The 21,195-nt window shown below is 48.5% G+C and overlaps 1 protein-coding gene across 1 annotated transcript in view; it reads right to left on the bottom strand.

The window, feature by feature from the left end:
- Positions 1–20,978, bottom strand: part of ADAM19 (ADAM metallopeptidase domain 19) — a 32,924-nt gene extending 11,946 nt beyond the window's left edge. The window contains 11 exon segments of the mRNA XM_036391873.1: positions 871–1,010; positions 1,257–1,341; positions 2,222–2,388; positions 3,184–3,255; positions 4,549–4,614; positions 5,051–5,243; positions 6,914–6,990; positions 8,024–8,102; positions 17,302–17,372; positions 20,480–20,580; positions 20,915–20,978. Of these exon segments, the coding sequence (XP_036247766.1) occupies positions 871–1,010; positions 1,257–1,341; positions 2,222–2,388; positions 3,184–3,255; positions 4,549–4,614; positions 5,051–5,243; positions 6,914–6,990; positions 8,024–8,102; positions 17,302–17,372; positions 20,480–20,580; positions 20,915–20,978 (1,115 nt within the window).
- Positions 20,979–21,195: the final 217 nt, after the last annotated feature.

Raw genomic sequence — 21,195 nt, forward strand, 5'->3', positions numbered from 1 at the left:
ACTGTGATTGCTGACAAGCATGGCTGTCCTCTCCTCCTCAATACTGGAGCTGTGCTTTATTCCCAACTGCTTGAACAAGCCTGAGAATTCAGCACTCAGCCTGTGAATAACTCCCTATGAGCCTAACTGCTAAAAATAATATTTAATTTTCCTATCTACCACCTCATTTTGAAGAATGTGAATATTGTTTGTGACAAAAATTATTAATTTCTGTTGCTACAATGCCTGCCTCCATGTGTGGCTGTGCATCTGTGTGGATGTTGTGTGCTCTGCTTGCATGCCACTGTGCTTTCACTTCTCACACAAATGGTTTTGGAGGAAATGATACACACAAAAGATGATGCCTATGAAAAAAAAAATCTGTTCAAACAGAGGAAGGCTTGAGTAAATGGTGAATGTGGCTTTAAGTGTATGAGTTCATCTGGTATGTTTCGTGACGGAATTGTAGAAATTTTTATGTTTCCTCAACCAAAATCAAATTCTGAAATCCTATGGGCTTCCAGACCCACTCTTGCTTCCCCTTTCTCTCACTGACTTCTTTCCTGTTAAACACAGGCTCTCAGAAACCAAGGAGTATTCTTAAGAAAAGGGAACAGGAAAATTTACCTTTTACCCAACAGTTCAGAGCTCCACCTTCAAACGCTGCCATCACCTAAGGCCAGTCTCAGGCAGGAATCAGTTCCTTGGGAATCAGCAAAATGCTACTGCCCCATGCCCCAGGGTATGTCCAGCAAATTTTTATCTATAAACACTGACTCCAGCAGGCAGCAACAAACCCACTGTCACTCTACATCTCTGGCTCTTACTCCACCAAGGCTCTTGTAACAAAGCCCTTCCCATTCCTCCCTGAGCCCGTGGGGATGAACTCACCCAGTTGCAGAAGCCATGATGCAGCCCCCATCTGCTGCAGGGGTGGTACAGCAGCCAGCAGAATCATGATTCATGCCAAAATTGTGTCCCATCTCATGGGCAATGGTAGCAGCAACTCCAATGGCATTATCAGAGTGGTCCTGTGCAAGGTCAAAGAGGCACATCAGCATTTTACCTGTGCCTGTTCTGTGCACCTCTGGGTCGATGGGGTGAAGGGAATTTCTCATTTGTACATGTAGAAAATAAATACTGGAGGTATTCCTCCCTATAAGCAGGTGAGTGGAGAACTTGACAGGAAAGATTTTCTCCCTGGCCTTTAGGAGGCATCTCTCCTGTGTATTCACTGCTGGCAAGAAGCTTTATATTGGGGATTGGCAATTACTTACCATGTTTACTCCTCCTGACTGGAAGTCAGAGCACATGGCCATCACGGGAGCCAAGCCCACTGTGGTACCTTTGAAGGGCACACCCCTAAAATCAACCAGAAAGAGCATGAAATGGCACTGAGGCACTCGAGGAGGCAGGCAGAGAAATGCACCCTGCAGCACACAGCTCCCTACACAGGGTCAGGGGGACACATTGCCTTTATAGTGTCTTCCAGAGCAGGACATCATAGCAGAGCTACAAAGCCTTTAGGTCTGTTTATCTTGGACTGCTACTCTGCTTTGTGGGCCAGCCAGACAATCCTATTTTTTATATTGGTTTGGTTCCAAAAAGTGCTCCTGCTGAGCTTTGCAACAAGCACAGAAAGGACCAGCTCTGGATCCTTAGCTGAGTACTGTTTGTGGATAATTAATTTACCATAAGCCTGATATTTGCCAGCCTGGGATTTGGGGATTGGAGGGAGTGGTAGGTAACACCTCTGAGGTGCAGCAATGGTCTGCTCCAGCCTCTGAGCTGGAATTCTGCACCACCCTGAAATCTTTGTGGCCCTGGAAATTGTGCTCAGGACATGACCAGATGGAGAGGAAATACAGTAATGTTAAAGGGAAAAAAATCCAACCAAAGAAAACAATGAAAAAAGGCATTTTCTCTCTGCATTTCAACCCTACAGGTCCTCTGACTCATCCTGGTGGATGAATTTCCATGGAAGAGATAAGAGCATCTGAGAGCTGCTGCAAATTTTTCTTCCAATGCCATCTGCATTGCTGGCCAGGCTGCTGGCCCTGATGGATCAGTGGCCCATCAGTCACAGGCCACCATCAGCTGGCTCCCAGCACCAGGGCTCTGTGTGTCAGTGGGGTGGGTTAGCAATTCATGCTTTCCACAAAGCCACTTTGAATCCTGGAAGGATATCATGGTACAAAAACTGATTTCCCACCCACCCAACCCACTTGTCAGAAACACTCACGTGATTAGTTGGGCATTATCATGTTTTCTGTGCAGCCTCTCTTTGCTGCTCCAGGCCAGAAAGGACTTGAGGGTGGAGTAGGGATTCTCTGTTATATCACATTTATCCCCATAATTCCAGATCTCCAGCCCCACCAAGGCAATCCGGATATTCAAGGCCCTGTAAAACTAAGATACAGAAAAGAAAAGAGATGATAAAATGAGGACCACAAAGGTATTTTACTGTGTTTTAAATCTCAAATATATACTGCTAATTGCAACTAGAGATTCACATGTCCAGAGAAGATGCTCCCTCTGGAAATGCATTTCAGCTTAGTGCTGAGCTCTGCAGACAGAAATGTGCAACCACCTAAACTCAAAGTGAAACAGAGACATTGAGCTTTCATGTTTGAATGACTGGCAAAGACATAATCTGAAGAAACAAACACTGAAGACTGACATCATGTTTTATATTCCAATATGTCAAAATTCCTTCTCCTGTTTGCACTTCTGCCACGTCAAGTACAAACAGGAGAAGTATTCATGAGTAATGGGGTGAAGGGAGTGGTGGAAGGGGTTTAAGGGGAGCAGAAAGGAAGTAGATCTGAAAAATAAAGAAGTTTTACTTCAACAGCACTGCAGGGATGACTTCTGAAAGCCCCTTCAAGTTCTACTTCCCAGGTTTTCTACCATTTCAAGTGAATACCTCAGCCCCTTTTCAAAAAGCATTACTTAGGTAACAGTTTTTACAGAAATGCAGTAAAACACAAGGTGCTCATGCTGGCTCAAGGAATGGAGATCCTCCCACCCTGTTTGGGATTTGCAACAACACAATTGTTTGGCAGACACTCTCCCCAAGTCACTGGGGAGAACTGCCAAAACATTATTCTCTCTCCCAAAAAGCCAGCCTTCCCCTGGCCAATTAATTCTCATATTTTATGATCTGGGCCTTGCTTTCCTCCTTTCACACACACACAGTCTCACCTTATCTACATAATTAGCAGCCTCCACTAATTTCTGCCTTGTTGCTTCGATGCTGAAGTGATGTTTCTGAAACTGAACAAAATGAACATGTCAGACAGCACAAAGGCAACTACAAAGAGATGAAATGTGTTAAAATGAGCCACATTATTCTGGAAATGAGAAGGTAACTATGAAGTGAAGTCTCCCTGCACTGCACATCTGATTTTAAGCCCACCTGTACAAGTATATTCAGAATTTATCCCTGGCACACGATGGCAGTGATGCTACTCAAGTGGTGGCACAGTGAAGCAACCCAAACTTATCAGTGTCCCCAGAGCTGGGGGCTGACAAAGAACTGGCAAATGTGCCAGGTGAAATATGTGATAACAGGACTTCATGTCTGAGGTCAAGGCTGCTGGACCTCTCATCACATCTCACTCATCCAACCAATTTGCCTGTTTAAACCACTTGGCAATGAATGAGGTAATTTTAGCAAACTGGCTCAAAGAGTTAAAGTGGCAAAATGTTCAGATTTTTGTTTAACAGAGGACAAAACCCAACTTTCCTTTTAGTGAGGGACTCAGCAAGGAAAGGGCATTTAAGAACAACACTGTGAGCCTCTGTCCCAGTTTCTCTGATCGAATGGTGAACAACATATGGCAGTTCCTGGGTATTATGTGTTTTCTCAGTTTCCCTGGTGTCCTGCTGCCTAACAGAGAAACCAAAATAGGTTCTGCCTCTTTAGCTTTGTTCAGAATAAATTATAGCCCAGAGCACTGTGTGGTTTTCCCTACTGGAGTTTCAAGTTGTAAATTATGGATGGGACCAGCCTGGCTCCCGTCTGTGCTGGAGATTAAACAATCAGTAAAACACTGTGTGGTTTGCACTGTCAGTGTGTCTGGCCTGTCCAGGCTGGGGATGGGGGAGGGATTGCTGACTCCACTCTACTTCTCCCAGACCTATTCTGTGATCTGGAGCCTTAAAAATGTCTATTTATGTATCTGCTAGCAGCTCAGAGCAGAGCATCATCATGGTTATCTTCTCTAGAGATTAAGTGTACTGCAGTTAGAAGCACATCACTCCTGGAAACCCCCAAATTTCCCTGTTCTGAAGGCAGACTCTCCCAGCCATAACTAGGACTGACCACTGCCACCCTGGGAGACCAGAAATGACCTCAGCCCACATCCAAATCTGGATCTCTCCCTGGGCCAGTGGTGGCTACCAGGACAAAAGTGACCAAGACACAGCTCTCCCTGTCCACTGAGAACCACTGGGATTGCAAGAGAAAACTTGCTGAGCCTCAGCATCCCTCCCTGCCCCAGGGATGCTGCAGGTGGGATGCTCTGTGCCCAGTGCTCCTTGGATATAATAAATCCCATTTCTTACCTCTGCATAATCAGCCACCAGCAGGAGCTCCACATACTTTGTAGCCTGCAGAGTGTCCCGTTTCACCTGCAGCAGCAGCAACACTGGGTTATTGGGTTACTCCCCCAATTTCCCCAAGAATCTCTTCACAAAATATATGTAGAGGTCATTTTTCCCAGTTTGTTTCTCACTGACTGTTCACCCCACCCCATGCACAGGGTGATTGATGTGATTGTGATTGATTTAGGGCACCAAGGTCAGTGCAGCTACAGCAGGTGCCCACAAGCCTGTCCTCAGCCAGCTTTTGTTCCTCCATGGGATGTAGGAACAGCTACAGCCCACCACAGTCCCCAGCACTCATTGACTTCCCTGCTGGAGCCACCATTTCACAACCAGCTTGCTAAAACCCCTCTTAAATGCTCTCCATTTCACTTTCTCAGCTATGCTCCTAGGGGACAGCAGGGCTGGGAACAGGTGGGATATTTGGAGCATTGTGCATGGACTCAGACTGAGCCCTGCTCACCCTCTGGCCTGGTGATTTCATCCCACTTGTGAAGTTCCTGAGCCAATCTTCAGCTGCATTCACAGTGCCCTGGTAGCCACAAGCTCCTCCCTGCAACCTCAGGTTGTCCACCCTGTAAATCAAGTGCTGGTTTGGGCTGTCAGGAGCTGGCTCCAAGATATAGCTGGAATTGCTGCTCAGTATGATGAGTCCTCTGTTGAAAGGGGAAGCAATAAAAGGGAAAGTTGATTACTATGACAGCAACTGGGGACAAATCCTTCTGCTGCTGCTGAGCTCCCATCTGACTCTGGCAAGACACTTATCCTTACCAGGCCAGGCAGTTCGTTAATTAAAAGGGTGGGAATATTTTGAGTTCAGAGGGGGAAATCCCTGACCTTCCATATATTAAAATCCATTCAGTGGGCCTCACACATTGAGAGGCTATTGGAGCATGTGCTGCAACCTGAGAAGTTTAACTTACAGCTTTTTCTTTAGGGGCAGTGGAAGCTTTTCTGCCAACAGAAGAAATTTGCCTTTAACAGACCAGACCTGAAAAATGTGAAGACTTTGTTTGTCAACAGGAAAAGCAGAGTTCTCCCTGGGTCATGCACATACCCAGATGGTTCTAGATTTCTCAATGAGCATCTTACAGCCAGGAGAGCTGGAAATGTGTGTGTGATGCCCTCTAGAAAATGCATGGCCTGATGGGCACCACCCACACCATGCAGGCTCAGAGTGAGAACAGGCCACATGTGCTCAGCTCCTGTGCCTCCCCAGCAGTGAGAAAAAGATATCAAAGAGCTGCCAGCAGACACTGAGAGCTCAGGGGTGCAGGAAGCCTCTGTACAGGCACTCTGAACGTCCTTGTCCCTCTGGAAAGCAGAGCCTAGGAAAACACAGGCTGGCAGAAGCACGGCACACCTGTGACTGCTTTTGCTTCTGGAGTGCTTATTGCAAGCTACAGGTGGCTGCACTGTCCTGGTTATCTCACCAGGCCCTTTGGCCTGTGCTACACTCACTGAGATGTCTCAGGTTTGCTTTGGCAGGGGCTGTTTCCTGGCTGGAGCCAGTCCCACCAGCACAGCTTCCAGCAGGGCTCCAGAGCAATGACCACTAATGTCAATAAAGCCCGTGTGATGTTTTGGAAACAAACTCTGAGCTGGTGTAAATGAATGCAGCTCCTTGGTCACAACAAACTGCTTCATTTACTCCTGGCTGAGGATACAGACTCCCTTTTCCAGCCAAAGGCTCCATCACTCCCAAAATAAAGGTTTCACACACACAGCCCTGGCACCACCTGGGGAGAAAGCAGAAAGCTCACAGCCCAGGAGGGAGCTCAGACTTGAAGACTTTGCCCCAAAACACACACAAAATTGCCAGCTGTGAGAGAGTGGAGAAGGTTTCTGCCCAAGTGTAAAGCACTGGGCTGGGACATGGTGAGTCCTGTCCCTGCCTGTGACAGATGCCACCAACAAGATTCTTCTGCTGCAGTTGAACTCAAGTTAAACTCAGTCACTGCACCCGTCCACACTGGCAGCAACAGGGGGAAAGGTCCTGGAGCTCCTTAGGGGGCCATAGCTACTAATGACACCCCAAATTCTGCATTTTCCCTGGCGTGCCCCTTTTTATAGACAGGCTGGGTGGCCTTTGAGAGCTCTCCATCCATTTAGAGAGAATCAGGCTGCTGGGAGAAGAGCTCGGTGGCAACACCTGAGCAGAGGCATTCCAGGGGGCATTCCAGAGGCATTCCCAGGGCCATTCCCAGGGCCATTCCTGGTGGCATTTCCAAGGGCATTCCTTAAGGTATTCCCAGGGGTATTTCCAAGGGCATTCCCGGGGGTATTTCCAAGGCCATTCCCGGATTCCAGCACCCCAGGCACTCACCGCAGCCCTCGGCAGGTGCTGAGGGTGACGCTGGAGCGCTCCCAGCCGCGCACGGTGCCGTGGTAGAAGCAGTGCTCCTGCAAGGCAGAGGAGGCAGGGTTGGGGCTGGTGGGATGGACACGGCACATGGGACAAATTGAGGCGTCGCCGAGTCCCGTGCGAGCGCTGCCGACCCTCCCCGGTCGCTGCGTTCCCTTTCCGCTGCCTTTGGCAGCTCATTATCAGCGCTAAATCTCCGTGACTCCGCTGCGAAATTTGGCCTTTGGGCTGCCAAGCGCCGCCTGTGCCAGGGCATCGAACAGCGTCAAACAGCTCCTTGTTGCCAGCAAAAATGGAGAGCTCAGAATCCCCCAGGGGAGGACTGGGATGGCTGCAGACCCAAAGCTTTCTGCTGGAGCAGGAGCTGCCCATCCATGGATGGCAGCCGGCCCCGGGCCGTGCCCCAAGGGACGCGGCTGCAGCCCCACGGAGGGTGACACCGTGGGCACAGGGGCAGCTGGTGGGACAAAGGCAGCCTCTGGCAGGGACAAGGGGGCTTTGGGGCAGAAACGCCAATATATTCATTGTATCCCTTCCCCTCAGCCCGGGGCAGCAGTAGGAAAGATGATCTCATGGGGATTTTATCTCTTATTTTTGCTTTGTGACCAATGCACATCTTTGTGCTGCTGCAGCAGAGGCAGCCAAGCCTGGTGAGATCAGTAATTTATGGGGGTTTTATTGAACGGGAGCTGGCTTACAGGGGCTGTTTTCCCCAAAGGCTGGGAAGGTCCTTGGTGGCAAAACTAAAAGCAAGAGGGTGAGCAGTGTGAGGAATAAACAATTCCCCAGCACCCAGAGAGAGGGGAGCAATGCTGGCTGCTGACCTTGGCTCTCATAACAGAGCTCAGGCAAAACAGAAAGATGTTTTTACCATTTTTGGGGGATGGAGCAGCTTTCCCACTGGAACCTCCCAGATCAGAAAGCTGGACTGCCCTCCCCTTTAGCTCTAAGCTGTGGGGATATGTGCTTTAAAAAAAAAAAAAAAGGCTCGGGAGGAAGAGGTTCACCTGCTTCTCCAAGCCCAGCCCGGTGTCCCCTGCAGGCACGGGAGGGAAGGATCTCTGCACTCACCGTGTGGCTCAGGGGGGTGCTCTGGGCTTGGCCAGTGTGGCTGTAGTGGGTCTCAGTGTAGCCTGGTGCAAAGAGGTTTCTGCGGACACATTGGAGGGGGTGAAAGAAAGGCAAATTTAAAAATCAAGATGGTAAGAGCTTTTTTGTGACCTGGATTTCTGCTTCTTAGGGGTGCTGGAAAATCACCTAGATCCAGCTCTTTCTGAAGCCAGTGTAAATATTCCTGCTGCTGTGGGTTTGGGGCAGTCACTGTCTTCTACCCATGGTGTGAAACCAGCTGCAACACCCTGAGAGGGCAGGTGAGAGACAGGGATCCACAGGACACCAGCTGTGCTCTGCTCTCTGCTCTCCCTCCTGCCAGGCCTTGCCCAGGGAGCAGCTCCTGGTGGCCCTGGAGCCATGGGATCCATGGCAGGACCATCACCACGGGCTGTGGGACCTGTGCAGAGCATGCTGTGATGGCAGAGGGTCAGAAGGTGGGAGCACAGCTGACCTGGCCACTTCCATCCTCCACTGCCCTGGCAGGAGCTGAGCACCTCTCACAGAGCACATCCGCTCCTGGGAGGGCCCCACAAGCCATCTAAGTGCTCTTTCAAGCCATTTATTGAATTAAAACAATAACAGAGAGCCTGTCCCTGAGTTCAATTAGGCACCAAGATCCAATTCCAACAGCTGCAAGCAAACAATTCAGCTTTTACATGAGGACTTTTAAAGACCCAGAATCCCAGCCTAATCACTGACCCTTAATGGGTACAAGAGTCTGTGCAGAGTTTTCTTTCTATTGCCAAATTATGCCTCAAATTATACTGGTATTAAATTCAAAGCACCAAGTCCTGCATAGCAAACACAACACAGGCCACATCTGGGTGCTGGTGTGAGTCCTCAGCTCAAACCCAGACTGTCTCCACTGCCCAAATCTGAGTACAATCATAAATTAATCTGCATCTGCATTTCAACTGCTGCCCAGAAGCTGGTTCACATCTTTGTTATGGGAAAATGCTGATTCCCCAATTTGAATTTGTTCATGTCATCCCCATGTACACAATATTCTCCCTGTCTTCAACCCAGGATCAGACCAAAAGTCTATAAAAGGAGCTCCTGTGCTCTTTAGAAAGAAAGCATTTTGATTTTGTTCCAGAGGAAACAGCCTTCTCCTTCTTTTTAAACATCTGCATTTGCTAAACAGTGATGTAAAAAGTACAGCAAGTCAAAGTCTGGGCCAAACCAAGAAGGTCATATCCTGTGTCCATCTCAGCAGCCATAGAATGTAGGTTTTAAAGCAGTTTTTAAAAACAATAGTTTGTCTTGCAAAAATTTGGAGAAGGATCACAGACATGCCCTATTGATGGAACAATCCTGCAGCAGCCCCACGGTGCTGTCAGGCCACCAAAGTGCCACATTTGCCACCCATGAGGATGCCACATGCACCCTGGGCAATGTGTTCTCAGATGCAGCTGCAGCTCAATCCCTTTGCATCCCTGATTAAAGCATGTCATGCACCAGATTTTAGAACTTAAGTGCTACAAAGTAGGAAAAAAAGTTTTCTTCTTTTCTTTGGCTGGTTTCTTTAAGCTGGATGCAGAAAGCTCCATCACAAGCCAATACAAAGATTTTTCTACCTTGATTTTTAGTACCTGTCAGTCAGATCTTACCAACCTTGAAAACATCTCTGTTTAAAAAAGGGACTGGGTGCCTGTGATATCTAATTAAATTACACCAGAACAACAGGAAACAAAACCTTTTATCAGTGTTTGAAAGTGCTCCACCCTCCTGGCATCCAAAGGCTCAGACAGCTGAACAAGTACCCACAGCTTAACAACAGAAACTGTGCCACTGCTGTATCTGATAGCATCTGAAGTCAGGAAAACAGCAGCTTTTATCTGAAATTTGAAAGCTCAGCACAGCCCAGAAAAGCTCATTTTGTGTCTTTCTGATGTGTTAATTCTTATCACCATATACTGTCAGTGATCAGAAGGCAAGATTGCTGCATTCAAACCCAAGATAAGCAACATCCCACAGAACATAACTCCCTTCATCTCCCTGACTGCAGCAGCTTGCTCAGCAAGGGTGCAAGAAACAAATATTTAATCAACAGATTGCATTAACTGGCAGGAAATTGCCTTGAGCAATGCTCTGGCAGGTATCTGGTGTGTGTCAGGGGCAGACAGTGAAGCAGTGTGATCTGCCCAGACACCAGCCTGTGGATTTCCAGTAGCCGAGGCTTTGCACAGCCTGCTTGCTTCATCCCCAAACAAACACTCTTGTGTTTTCCTCCTGCTCCTCTATTCTTGGAAAGCATTAGCCATGAATAGCCACTTGATCTCCCCTTCAGCATCCCCGGGAGGCTCCTCAGAGCCGTGACTGCCCAGGAGGGCACAGGGTGAGGCCACTCAGCACAAGGGGTGTGCACATCCCTGCACACTCAGGCTCCAGCCCCTCCTAGAGAGGGTTAACAGAGCTTCTCCTGAATTTTTAGAGACACTTGGGCAGCTGCTCAGCTGAAAGCCTGTGTCATCTCCATGCTGCGACTTCCAAGCCTCTCTGCACCACTTGACTCCTACTCCACACCGCAGGGCCCCTAAGAAAAGTCCAGTTTCTTATTCTGAGCTTGAAACAGTCCTGTTTTGAAGACAGTTCCCAGCCTTATTGCAGGGACACCCTGGAGCTCTTGCAGCATTGCCAGAAAGGGCTATCACAGGGGATCGATTGCACAAGGTGTGGTGGGGAGGGCAGTGAGGAAAGAGGAAAAAACAACAGAACATCTTGCAACACCCTTGGTGGCTTATTTTGAGTGTGTAAAATTTCATTCCCAGCCCAACTCGCTTCTTTAGCAAGCACCAAGTTTTCCACCAAACTGTAAATAAACAGCAAACAAACCTTCCTGTCACCAAGAGTGTACTAGAGTTATCAGCCAGTCCTGGCTCTCTTTTCCTTGATAAACATCAAGAGAAACACCCACACCCCAAAACCTTCTCTGCCAAGAGAAAGACAACATCCCTGCCAGGCTGAGCAGTGAATTCCAGGGGAGCTCAGCCCTGCAAAGCACTGATGGAAGTTTCCAGAAAAACAGAGTTCACCTCCTTGCCGGAGAAGGAAAGCTCTGGGAAATACAGCACAATTTGGTTCTTTCTTCTCAGTTACATTACATGTAACTGTAGTGACCACTTCTCCAGCAACTCACACTGAAGCTGCAAAAGTCTGGATGCAAAATAACATCACTTAAAAGCTTCTGAGATCCAGTCAGGCAGCTGGCAGATCACTAGCACACATCATCTTCCTAAAAGGCAGCGCTGAGTCTCTCATTAGAGGAGTTATCAGCATGAAGAATTGATGAAGTCAGAGAAAAAGCTGATTTGGGATGGGAGCACTCTCCTTTGCTAAAGCTGATAGCAGCTGCAGCTGCTTTGGGGCCAGGGGAAGCTGCACACCAGAGCTTGGGACGTTCTAGAGGAGCCTCACACCTTTCCAACAGGGACCAGCTTTCAGCAGGATCAGTCAATCCCCAGCATCCAGCTCAGCCTCCAAGCTCAGGGTGGAATATCCTGCTCTTGGCAGGCATTGCTCCCTGGGAAGCCCTGGGAGCCAGGTTGAATGCAAGTGAGGAAGCCAAAAGAAGGGAGAGTGGCTCAGTGCCATCATGTACAGATGGCCTGAGCAGTTCCTGCTGATGGCTGTCCTGGAGCCATGTGCTGGTCCTGCTCCAGCCTGTCAATGATATCATTGTTTGACACAAAGCCTCCTCCACCCTGCGCCGTCCCTGCGTGCAGAGCTGGCAGCACAGGGCAGCCTGGCTCTGCTGGGGCTGGGGGTCACATACTTCACTCATGAACTGAGATGGTTCTCAGCTCTCTTGGCAGGCTGCTGCCCCTGTGGCACTTGGGGACAGGGAGAGGACGTGGCTTTCAGCTCTTCTGGCTGCTGCTGAGGAGCAGAGACGCAGCTGGAGGGAGAGGGGCTGCCCCCAAACACTCCCAAAAACAGCAGGAGGAAAGCTGGGGCCCTGCTTGCATGGCCATGTCCTCTTGAGGGAGTGCACATTTCCCAGCTGCTCTAAAGAACCTCACCCCTATTTTCCTGATAAATCACAGAAGTTTTGCCTATAAAACATCACTTGTCAGCAGAAGCCTAAGAGGAGCTCAGGGCTGCCATGAACATACTCAGTTGCACCAGAGATCACCCACAGGCTCCCAGAGTACCCCAGCAGCACTCTGATTTTCTTACTAATTAGAGCAAGAAGGACTTTTAATAATTTGGTCCCATCAGCAGGCTTGTTTGGGTTCATTTTACAGAGGGGCCAGTCTGCATGGACAGCTGCCAGCTTAGAAACACCCAGCAGTATCTAGGAGATGGACATGGTTTTTATTTCCTCCCAAAAAACAAAAGCCAAATGGTCCATGAGGCTCTCATGAGAAACATTGACATTGATTTTTCAGTCATGGGACCAAGAAAAGTGGAGCCTGCAGCCTCTTACATCTCTTTCCCTGTCCCTTTCCTCAAATCACAATAAATCTGCCCAGCCAGGCTGACAGCATCTGGGGGTGGAGGGAATTGATTTTCCCAAGAAACTTTAGACATGAGATTTCCATCTACAATTTGTGGTCCCACTCCATTGCCTCTCAACAGGATCCAAGTAGGGTAAGAAGGGGAATGTGAACTCTTGCCTCTCAGTCACTTAAATGTTCCCTAAAGCCAGAATTTATTATTAAAACCTGCAGTGGCCCCATCTTGAACACCACCAACACATGACTCATGACAACACAAGCAGGCAGGCCTGCTTTCCATATCCACCACTAGTGGGAAATGGGAGATTTCAAGCCTCTGGAATATTGCAGTCAAAACCTGGCACTTCATAAAACCAATTAAATCCAATTATTTTTTTTCTTGGTGAGTTCCATCCAGATGAATCCTGGAGCTCTTAAGCTCCCTTCCTCTAGAGCTTTTGCTAAGAACATGTTTATTGTGTAAACACAGCAGTTTGGAAGGAAAGAGTGGCTTTCCAACTATTGAGGTGGAACTAAACAAGCCATTTTTAAGGCCTGGGAAAGCATCACAGACTAAAGACTCTCCATCCCCTTCTCCCACCCACATCATCTGTGACATTCACTGTGTAAATTGTTACAAACCCAAGAAAGATTTATCACATAGACCCTTGACTTACCAATAGGAATCATAAAGGAAAAAGGAAATGAAATAAATGGAAAACTGGCTGATAATGAGTCAGTGCACAAAAGATTTAAAAGGTTTAATTTCCAGGTCTCTTCCTTTCTGCCCCACACAGAGGAATCACTGAATATCCTGAGGGAATCAGGAAGCTGAAAAGCAGCTGTGGCTTTCCAGATCCCACCCCTGTTTTTCTGATGATTCCAAGAGACAGTAGAGCAGGATAAACTCAATTTCCCCTTTGCATAACCCTTAACCCCTGCCCATGAAGGAAGCCCATTAGACACTGATGATGTGTAGCCCATCAGTGGAATAATCTCATATATCCTTCCTGCTCAGAAATGGGCAGCAACTTCCTCGCTCAGTTGGTAGAGAGGCTCTGGAAATGTGCAAAAGCAGGAAACACTGGAATACAAGCGACACACAGATCTTTTACTGCACCTCTGAGAGCACCAGGCTGGGTGGCAGCACTTGTCACCTACTCAGGTGGGGCCAGCAGAGCTTGGAAATGATGCTGCTCCCTATCAGAGTGGCCTAAAAACAACTTTCTGTTGGCTCTGAGGTCAGACCAGGTGAGCTCTGGACCTCCTTTGCTGTGTCCTCAGGCAGTTCCTGCACATCTCCACTGGGGCTTTGCCACCCAGTGCAGTGGCCAGAATAAGGAGCTGAAACAAACAGCCCCAGGCTCTCTCAGGAATTCATCCACAGGCAGAGACACCCCTGGAGAAGCTTCCAATACCCCTGGCAGCTGAGAGAGCCTTTCCCAAGTCTGTTCTTCCCATGAGAGAAGAGAGAGAAGAGAGAGAAGAGCGAGAAGAGAGAGAAGAGAGAGAAGAGAGAGAAGAGAGAGAAGAGAGAGAAGAGAGAGAAGAGAGAGAGAGAGAGAGAGAAGAGAGAGAAGAGTCTTTTTGCTGCCTTTCCTTCACTAAGGTGAGAAGCCAAATTCCATGCAGGTTTCTGCTGTGCAAATGGGAGCTCTCCTCTTGACTAAGAAAAGCCCCACCCCAGGCAGTGCTGCCACACACATTGAAAGGCTCTCAGCCTGTCCCTGCTTGGCTCAAAGCTGCTTTTTATTAACAAATGCAAATGCCTTTTAAAAAAAGTCACTTTTCATCCAAAGTTTGCAACTCAGATTCTTCCGCTCCTAAGCCCCAGCCAAATTTAAAGCTGCTTTATAGGCAACTCTCCATATATTTGTTGTTTGTGCAGCTTTGAGCTTTCCAATCCCACAGCTGCAGGACGTGGATTTGAGTCATTTAAAACAAGCCAGAGTCATTTGAGTGATATATTTTGTCATTATCCTGAAATGTTAGTGTGTCGTGAACTCTGCTTGAAACTCCAGTGTGCTTCTGACTTCTTATCAAATTCCTGGACAGGAAATAATGCAATATTATGTTAACTGCTAATGCAATAATTGTGTTCACAGATATATGAAACCCAAATGCAGATGTGTGATGAGTTTATTACAAAACTGGGTTGGGCACAGCTCTGAAGCAAGATATGCAATAATTTCTGTGTTTCACCTCTGTGGATGAACATGATGTCCTTTTCATATGGAATATGAAATTGGATGGTGTGAACATTTCTTCTACATATTGAAACTAGAATGTTTCTTCCAAAGCTAGCATCCCTACCAAAGTGCAAATTATGACACTTCCCTCACTTTTCAAAGCAATTTTATCAATTGTCTCTCCAGAAGGAGAGTGGGGAATGTGCAATAAGGCTGCCTAATCCACCAAGAACATCACCTGAATGAGCCCAGGGACAGAGGGGGAGCACAGCACCAAGCTCAGCAGCAAAGCTGGTTTCCAAATGCTCCTCTAAACTGGAGCAATTAAATGGCCCATTTCTCTAAGGCTTATTTTAGTTTAAAAAGCCTCAAGTACCTCCCTTGAAGTTGCAGTTCTCTTATGCCCATGCGAATTTGCAACCAGAACTTACAGGTTTTGTACAGCTTTGAAGGGACACTTCCCACTTGGGGGATTTCACTTTCTCTCCTGGGGCAACAAACTTGGGCAACAAACTCTTCCCAGAAGAAGTCCTGGATGCTGCAGCTGCTCAGCACCCCAAACCTCACCCAGAACCTCAGCTTCCCCTGTGAGACAAGCACGAGCAGTGATGAGCTCCTGGGAGCTGTGGAGCAACCTGGGCTCTGCCTTGCCACACTCTTCTACAAGGAGAAGAGGTTTGTCTCCATTTAAAAGTGTTCTATGGATGCTGATAAATACACAGGGCTTCATCATTCCTCTTTCAATTTAAGTCTCTAAACTACTTCAGCACTTTCACAAGTCTCTGAGAAGTGGAGCCTTTCCACTAATTGCATTTTGTGATTGTACCATCACCTTTCCTGAGCAAGGACTTGAGGCCAAGCAAGCCTCCCACATGAAGCACTGCTGTCTATGAATCACCTGCATTTTCCACTGAAAATAAAAATCAAAAGCTCCAAACCAGTTGGTTTTCAACCAAGTGCTATTTCATCAGCACTTGTAAAGGAGATCCATCCTGCAGTGGAAGTGTGTGCGCACACTTCCAAGCCTGTGTATATACATCTTAATGAATGAAAATGCACTTCAGGAAATAAACACAATAGGAACCTTCTATTATTATAACTCTGTTTACTAACACCAGCAAAGGGTTTTTCTGTGCTGGAAATAGCACGGCACCGCTCCCCCGAGCACCTGGAGCTTACATCACTGAGCTTGGATCTCAAACAGATCAAGTCAGCAAGGATCCTTTCTCTGGCCAGCTTTCTGTGCCAGAAATATTCACCTTTGCATAGCAACTGCAGAATCAGCAAGGCCTGGCAGTCCTGGAAGGAGACCCCCAGCAGCATCAGAGGTTGTGCTGCTTCCAGGCTCAGTTCAGACCTGGCCCGGTGCCACTGTCAGCAGCAGCAGCTATTCCTCCAGACAGAACTGGCTTAGCAGTGCTCACGGTGCCTGCTCTTGTTTTCCCAGCTGAAAAATACAGAATTTGTAGCTGTTTCTGTTTAGTTCTACACAGGTGCATGACTGCCTGTGAGAAGCATCCGTTTTTGCAGCACTGGAACTCTCAGTAGTTTTGTGACTTTTTACAGAAAACACCTTGTACTCATTTTCCATCAGCCATCACATTTCAGGCTTTACTGCAGAAAGTGACAAAAACCCCGTGATTTTCCTCCAAAACACCCTGACTATCATTTAGGTTTAGGCACTGCCATCAGAACTAGTAAGATCTTCTGACACTTCACTCTTTAAGGAGGAAAGCTGAGCCCTCAATCTCTGTGGCTGGGATGTCCATAAAATGCATTTAAAATATAAGCAGGGTCATTATTCTGAGGTTATTATTCCTACTGATTCTAGCAGACAAACATTTGGCTGTATTTCTATAGATAAATCTTCAAACCCATTTAAAAACAAATAAAACACCAACAGTGCAAGGACTGCTGAGCAAAGACAAAATAAATTTTCTTGCAGCTAAATTCCCAGCTGCTATTCCACTGCTGGAAACTAATGTACTCACAGGGCAGAGGGGCTCTGGGGTGGCCTCCAGACCAGAATCCTCCCCACCTTAATCTCCTGCAGCCTCAGCAGAATTCAATATGCATCACACCCTATGGTAGCACACAGCATTGCTCTCACATGCCTGAGAGGAGGCTACATTTCAGTTAATGCAAAACCAATTTTTCAGTCTGCTTTAGCATGAAGGGCACTAATGGAATTGAAACTGTCAGATCATTTCTCCTAGGAAGCAGAGAAGGACCTCTTTGGATCACAGCAAATGAAATCCTCATTAGAGTCACACTGACTCTAAAGCACTGAGCCATTTGGTAAATAGGGAGCCTCATATCAACAACATTTTCCAGTTTAAGTAGGAAGAATTATGATGCAAAAAGAAGTTTACACACTGAGGGCCAGGTCACCATCTGTTTTTTTTGCTGACAAAGCTCTGCTATAATGTGTTCTTTGGGTGATTAACATCTGAGGGTACTTGGAATAACCTTGAAATCCAGTGAAGGACTTCCACATCCTGTCTTTATCAAACCCTGCTGAAGTCAGAGGAGGTTTTCCTGTTGACCTCACTGTAATCCTTATTCATTATTTAAGTGGGACCACAATGCAGGACACAGGCACACTTACCTATTTTTCTCCAGTTCCAAGACGAGCTCCTGGCCCTCTGCCTCCACTGTAACTTCAGCTCGGAGCGGGTGCTGCGTGCAGGGGAGAGGGTGCCTGTTACTCACACATCATCCTTATGAACACATCCACAAATACAAACTGGGATGGCAGCTGACCTTAACCCACCCCTTGCCTTCCTCCTACTTCAGACCTGGAGTGATGGGGAAGGGAAGGGATGCACCAAGGTGGCTCCCAGCTCCAGGCACGCTGCTGCATCCCACAGCACAGACGTGCAGAGGCAGGGAGCAGTGCAGGCCTCTGCTGGGATGCTGTACCTGAGCTAGAGACACCACCTGGTGTCTCAGGAGGAATCAAGTGCTCAGGCAAGGCAGCAGGTCCTGGTGTTGGAGTGCTTGGAGGTGCAGTTGGATGGGAAGAGCTCCCTGCACCTCCCTCTGCTGTAGATTGTGCTCAGCACAACCTCACAGGACATCCCAGCCTGCCCCAGAGATTGAAGAGTCAAACATCTCAGCTAATTAACCAAAGCTTCCTTTGTAGTCCCAGCAGAAAGACATTTTTAGGAGCCTATTTCAGGATGAGAGGAATCAGGCCTCTTCCAGAGGTTCTCACTTCGTTCCTTTACCCACAGAAAGTGCCAGTGAAGGGCAGGGAACAGGGACCCTTAGATGCCTCCAGACTCCAACCATTGCACAGACAGAATTTCAGGCCTCCCCAGGGCCTGCTGGTTTGAACAGAATGCACCCCAATTTCTTAGTACAATGGCAAATGCATACACTAACCCAAAAGAAGAATAATTCCAGAGACTTAAAGCATAGAATGAGATTTTTAGAGGAGCAACTAGAAGAGGCTCTGGGGTCTGCAGTTTTACCTCCCTCAAAGCAAAACCACTGCATAAAGTCTGCTTGGGGTTTCCAAGTCTGAATGCTTTCTCACAGAGAAAATGGATGAACAAATTCCCCAGAAGAAAAATAGCTCATATTAATATAACAGTGCACTTTATTCAGCTGGAAGAAAAGAGAAATCATAAGGATTGGTGAAATTAACCCAGAGTATTTTCTAAAGCAGTGTTGGAGGAGACTTTGAAGACTTTCAAGAATATTGAAAGTGAAAGAAAGCAGGGTTGACTGAATGGGCTGTTCTCTCAGCCTGGAGTTATGCTCACTTGCCATTTCAGCAAATACAAATATCTCTTTTCATCAGCTCCCTGCTCATACTCTGGGTTTTGCTCATCCTTCCTTCAGTTTCCAGGACATGGCATCAGGCCCGACACAGATAATGCAAAGCAAGTTAATACATTTAGGATATATAAAAAGGGATAATTGCAACAGGCAGAGCTTCTTTTACTAAATCACAGGTGCACAATTCATCTGAGGATAGGTCTGTGCTTCACTCACTAACATGAAAGCACTGTAAGGCTGCCTTGCCCATAGCTGAGGGTCTCCATCACCATAAAATCTCTTCACAAAGGTTGTGCTAACATCATTATTGCTAATACCACCCTCCCTCCTCCTTCAGTAATCCCACTGCTTCAGTCCATCAATTGCTGTGTAAGTGAAATATCCCAGCTGTATATAAGCTTTGCTAACACTCAATTCAGAGCCAATGGGAACTTGCCTGAAACAAACCAAGTGTGACCCCTGAGACACAGCAAATGTATATGAGGGGAAATGCTCTCCAGATGTATTTGCATCACTATCAATAACAGAACCAAAACCTGCAGGCAGTATCTCAAGGGCCTTAAAAAAAAAAAAAAAAAAACCTAAGATCACTCTAAGAGAGAGCCATTGTAGGTTTTTTTGTGTGTAATAGGACACAATGCTAAGTTTTAGAAAGTCTCATACTATGGAAAAGACCCATTAATAAATTCCCAAAAAACACCACTATATTCAAGAAAAAATGGCATGTCTCCATAATGCTGAGCTTCCCTTTTTTTTTGTTCACAATGTAAAAAACACCCTGTGGACTTTCCTCTTTCTCTCAATCTCACAACTGCAATTACTTCTTGATTGCAACAACACCAAGCCTGGGAAGGGGAACTGTGTTTTGTGTTTGATGTTATCTGGTCCTCAGTGATTGTCAGAGTCTGGAGGCTGTTGAGACATCCCTTCATCCACCCATGGAACAGCAGCAGGGGTGAGATCTGTATTAACACACAGTGTCTGAGACACAGCCAAACCCACCTGAGCTGCTGGTTGGCTTTTCTTGCCTAGTGAAGCACCCTCCCAGCTGGGATTCACAGAACCAGAGAATGGTTTGGGCTGGAAGGGATCTTAAAGATCATCTTATTCCATCCCTGTGCCATTGGGCTGGGACACCTTCCACTAGGAAAGATGGCTCCAAGCCCCATCCAGCCTGGCCTTGCACACATCCAGGGATGGTGCATCCACAGCTTCTCTGGGCAACTGTCCCAGTGCCTCATCAGCTCACAGTCAAAAATTTCAGCCAAATATTTAATCTAAACCTGCCCTTTTTCAGCTTAAAGCCATTCTCCCTTGTTCTGTCACTCTACACCCTTGTAAAAAGTCCCTCACCACCCCTCTTGTAGCTCTTTTAGGTACTGAAAGATGCTACAAGGTCCTTCCAGAGAGTTCTCCAGGATGAACAACCCCAACTCTCTCAGTCTGTCCTCATAGGAGAGGTGATACAGCCCTTGGAGCATCTTCACTGCCCAGCCCTGGCCTGGCTCCAACAGGTTGATATCATTCCTCTCTGGGGATCCCAGGCACAGCACTGCAGCTGGGGTCTCACCTGACCAGAGTACAGGCTCAGAACCCTCTCCCTTGACCTGCTGCTCACACTTCTTTTGGTACAGTCCAGGACACAGATGGCTTTCTGGGTTTATGTTCTCCTACAGCAGATTCTTCTATCCAGAAGAAGAAGAATTCCCTAATGTTCCCTAAATGCCACTGATGGTGTGGCCCCGCTCCCCTTTCACAGACACAGACCGAGGCTTTAAGGCACGGCAGAGAGCAGGGGGAATGCAGCTCCCAGACGCACCAGCCAGCTCCCACAGCCTTCCCTGCGATCTGCAGGAGCTATGGCAGCTGCTCGCTCATCCCCACAGCTCATCAAACCCACACCGCGCATCGCCAGGTGCTGTGCTACCCGCGCCACCCCCCTGTCCCCACAAGGGTAGGTCTGCAAACAAAACAGGGACCAAGCGCCGGGCTCGACCTACCTTGGGGCTGCCGGGGCCACCCGGGGCTGCCCAGCGCGGCACCACCACCTCGGCCTGGGGCCGCACCTCAGCGGCCGCGGCTGCGGAGACAACAGGAGCGGCTCAGCATCCCGGCCCCTCCGCACCGCGGGGCCGGGCAGCGCAAAACCGGGGCGGGAGAGGAGAGGGAGCTCTGCGATGGTTGTAGGAAAAGCAGGAGGATCCCGCAACCCATCCATCCACCCACGCACCCATCCATCCTCCCATCCTCCCTTCCCGTGCGCTCCGCAGCCGGAGCGCTGCCGCACAGCTCCGGGCCGGGCATCCCTCATTCGGACCGAGCATCCCGCATTCAGATCGGGCACCCCGCATTCAGATCGGGCATCCCGCGTTCAGATCGGGCACCCCGCATTCAGATCGGGCACCCCGCGTTCAGATCGGGCACCCCGCACTCACGGGGCGGCGGCGGCCGCAGCAGCAGCGAGAGGGCGATGCCGCAGAGCAGCCCCCGGCCCCGCATGGCTCCGGGCAGGGACCGCTCTCGGCCGCCGCCGCCGCCCTATAAACCCGCCCGGCGCCGCCTGTCCCCTCCCACCGCATCAGGGCTCCGGGTCCGCCCCGCAGCCCCCTCCTCTCCTGCTCTCCCTCCGCACATCCCGGGATACTCCCGGGGGTCCTGCGGCTCTGCCCCGCGGGGCTCTGTCCCCGCTCCGGGGCAGGGGGAAACCTGAGCACCT

The sequence above is a fragment of the Molothrus ater genome, chromosome 15 (assembly GCF_012460135.2).
Source record: "Molothrus ater isolate BHLD 08-10-18 breed brown headed cowbird chromosome 15, BPBGC_Mater_1.1, whole genome shotgun sequence".
Taxonomy (NCBI): Eukaryota; Metazoa; Chordata; class Aves; order Passeriformes; family Icteridae; genus Molothrus; species Molothrus ater.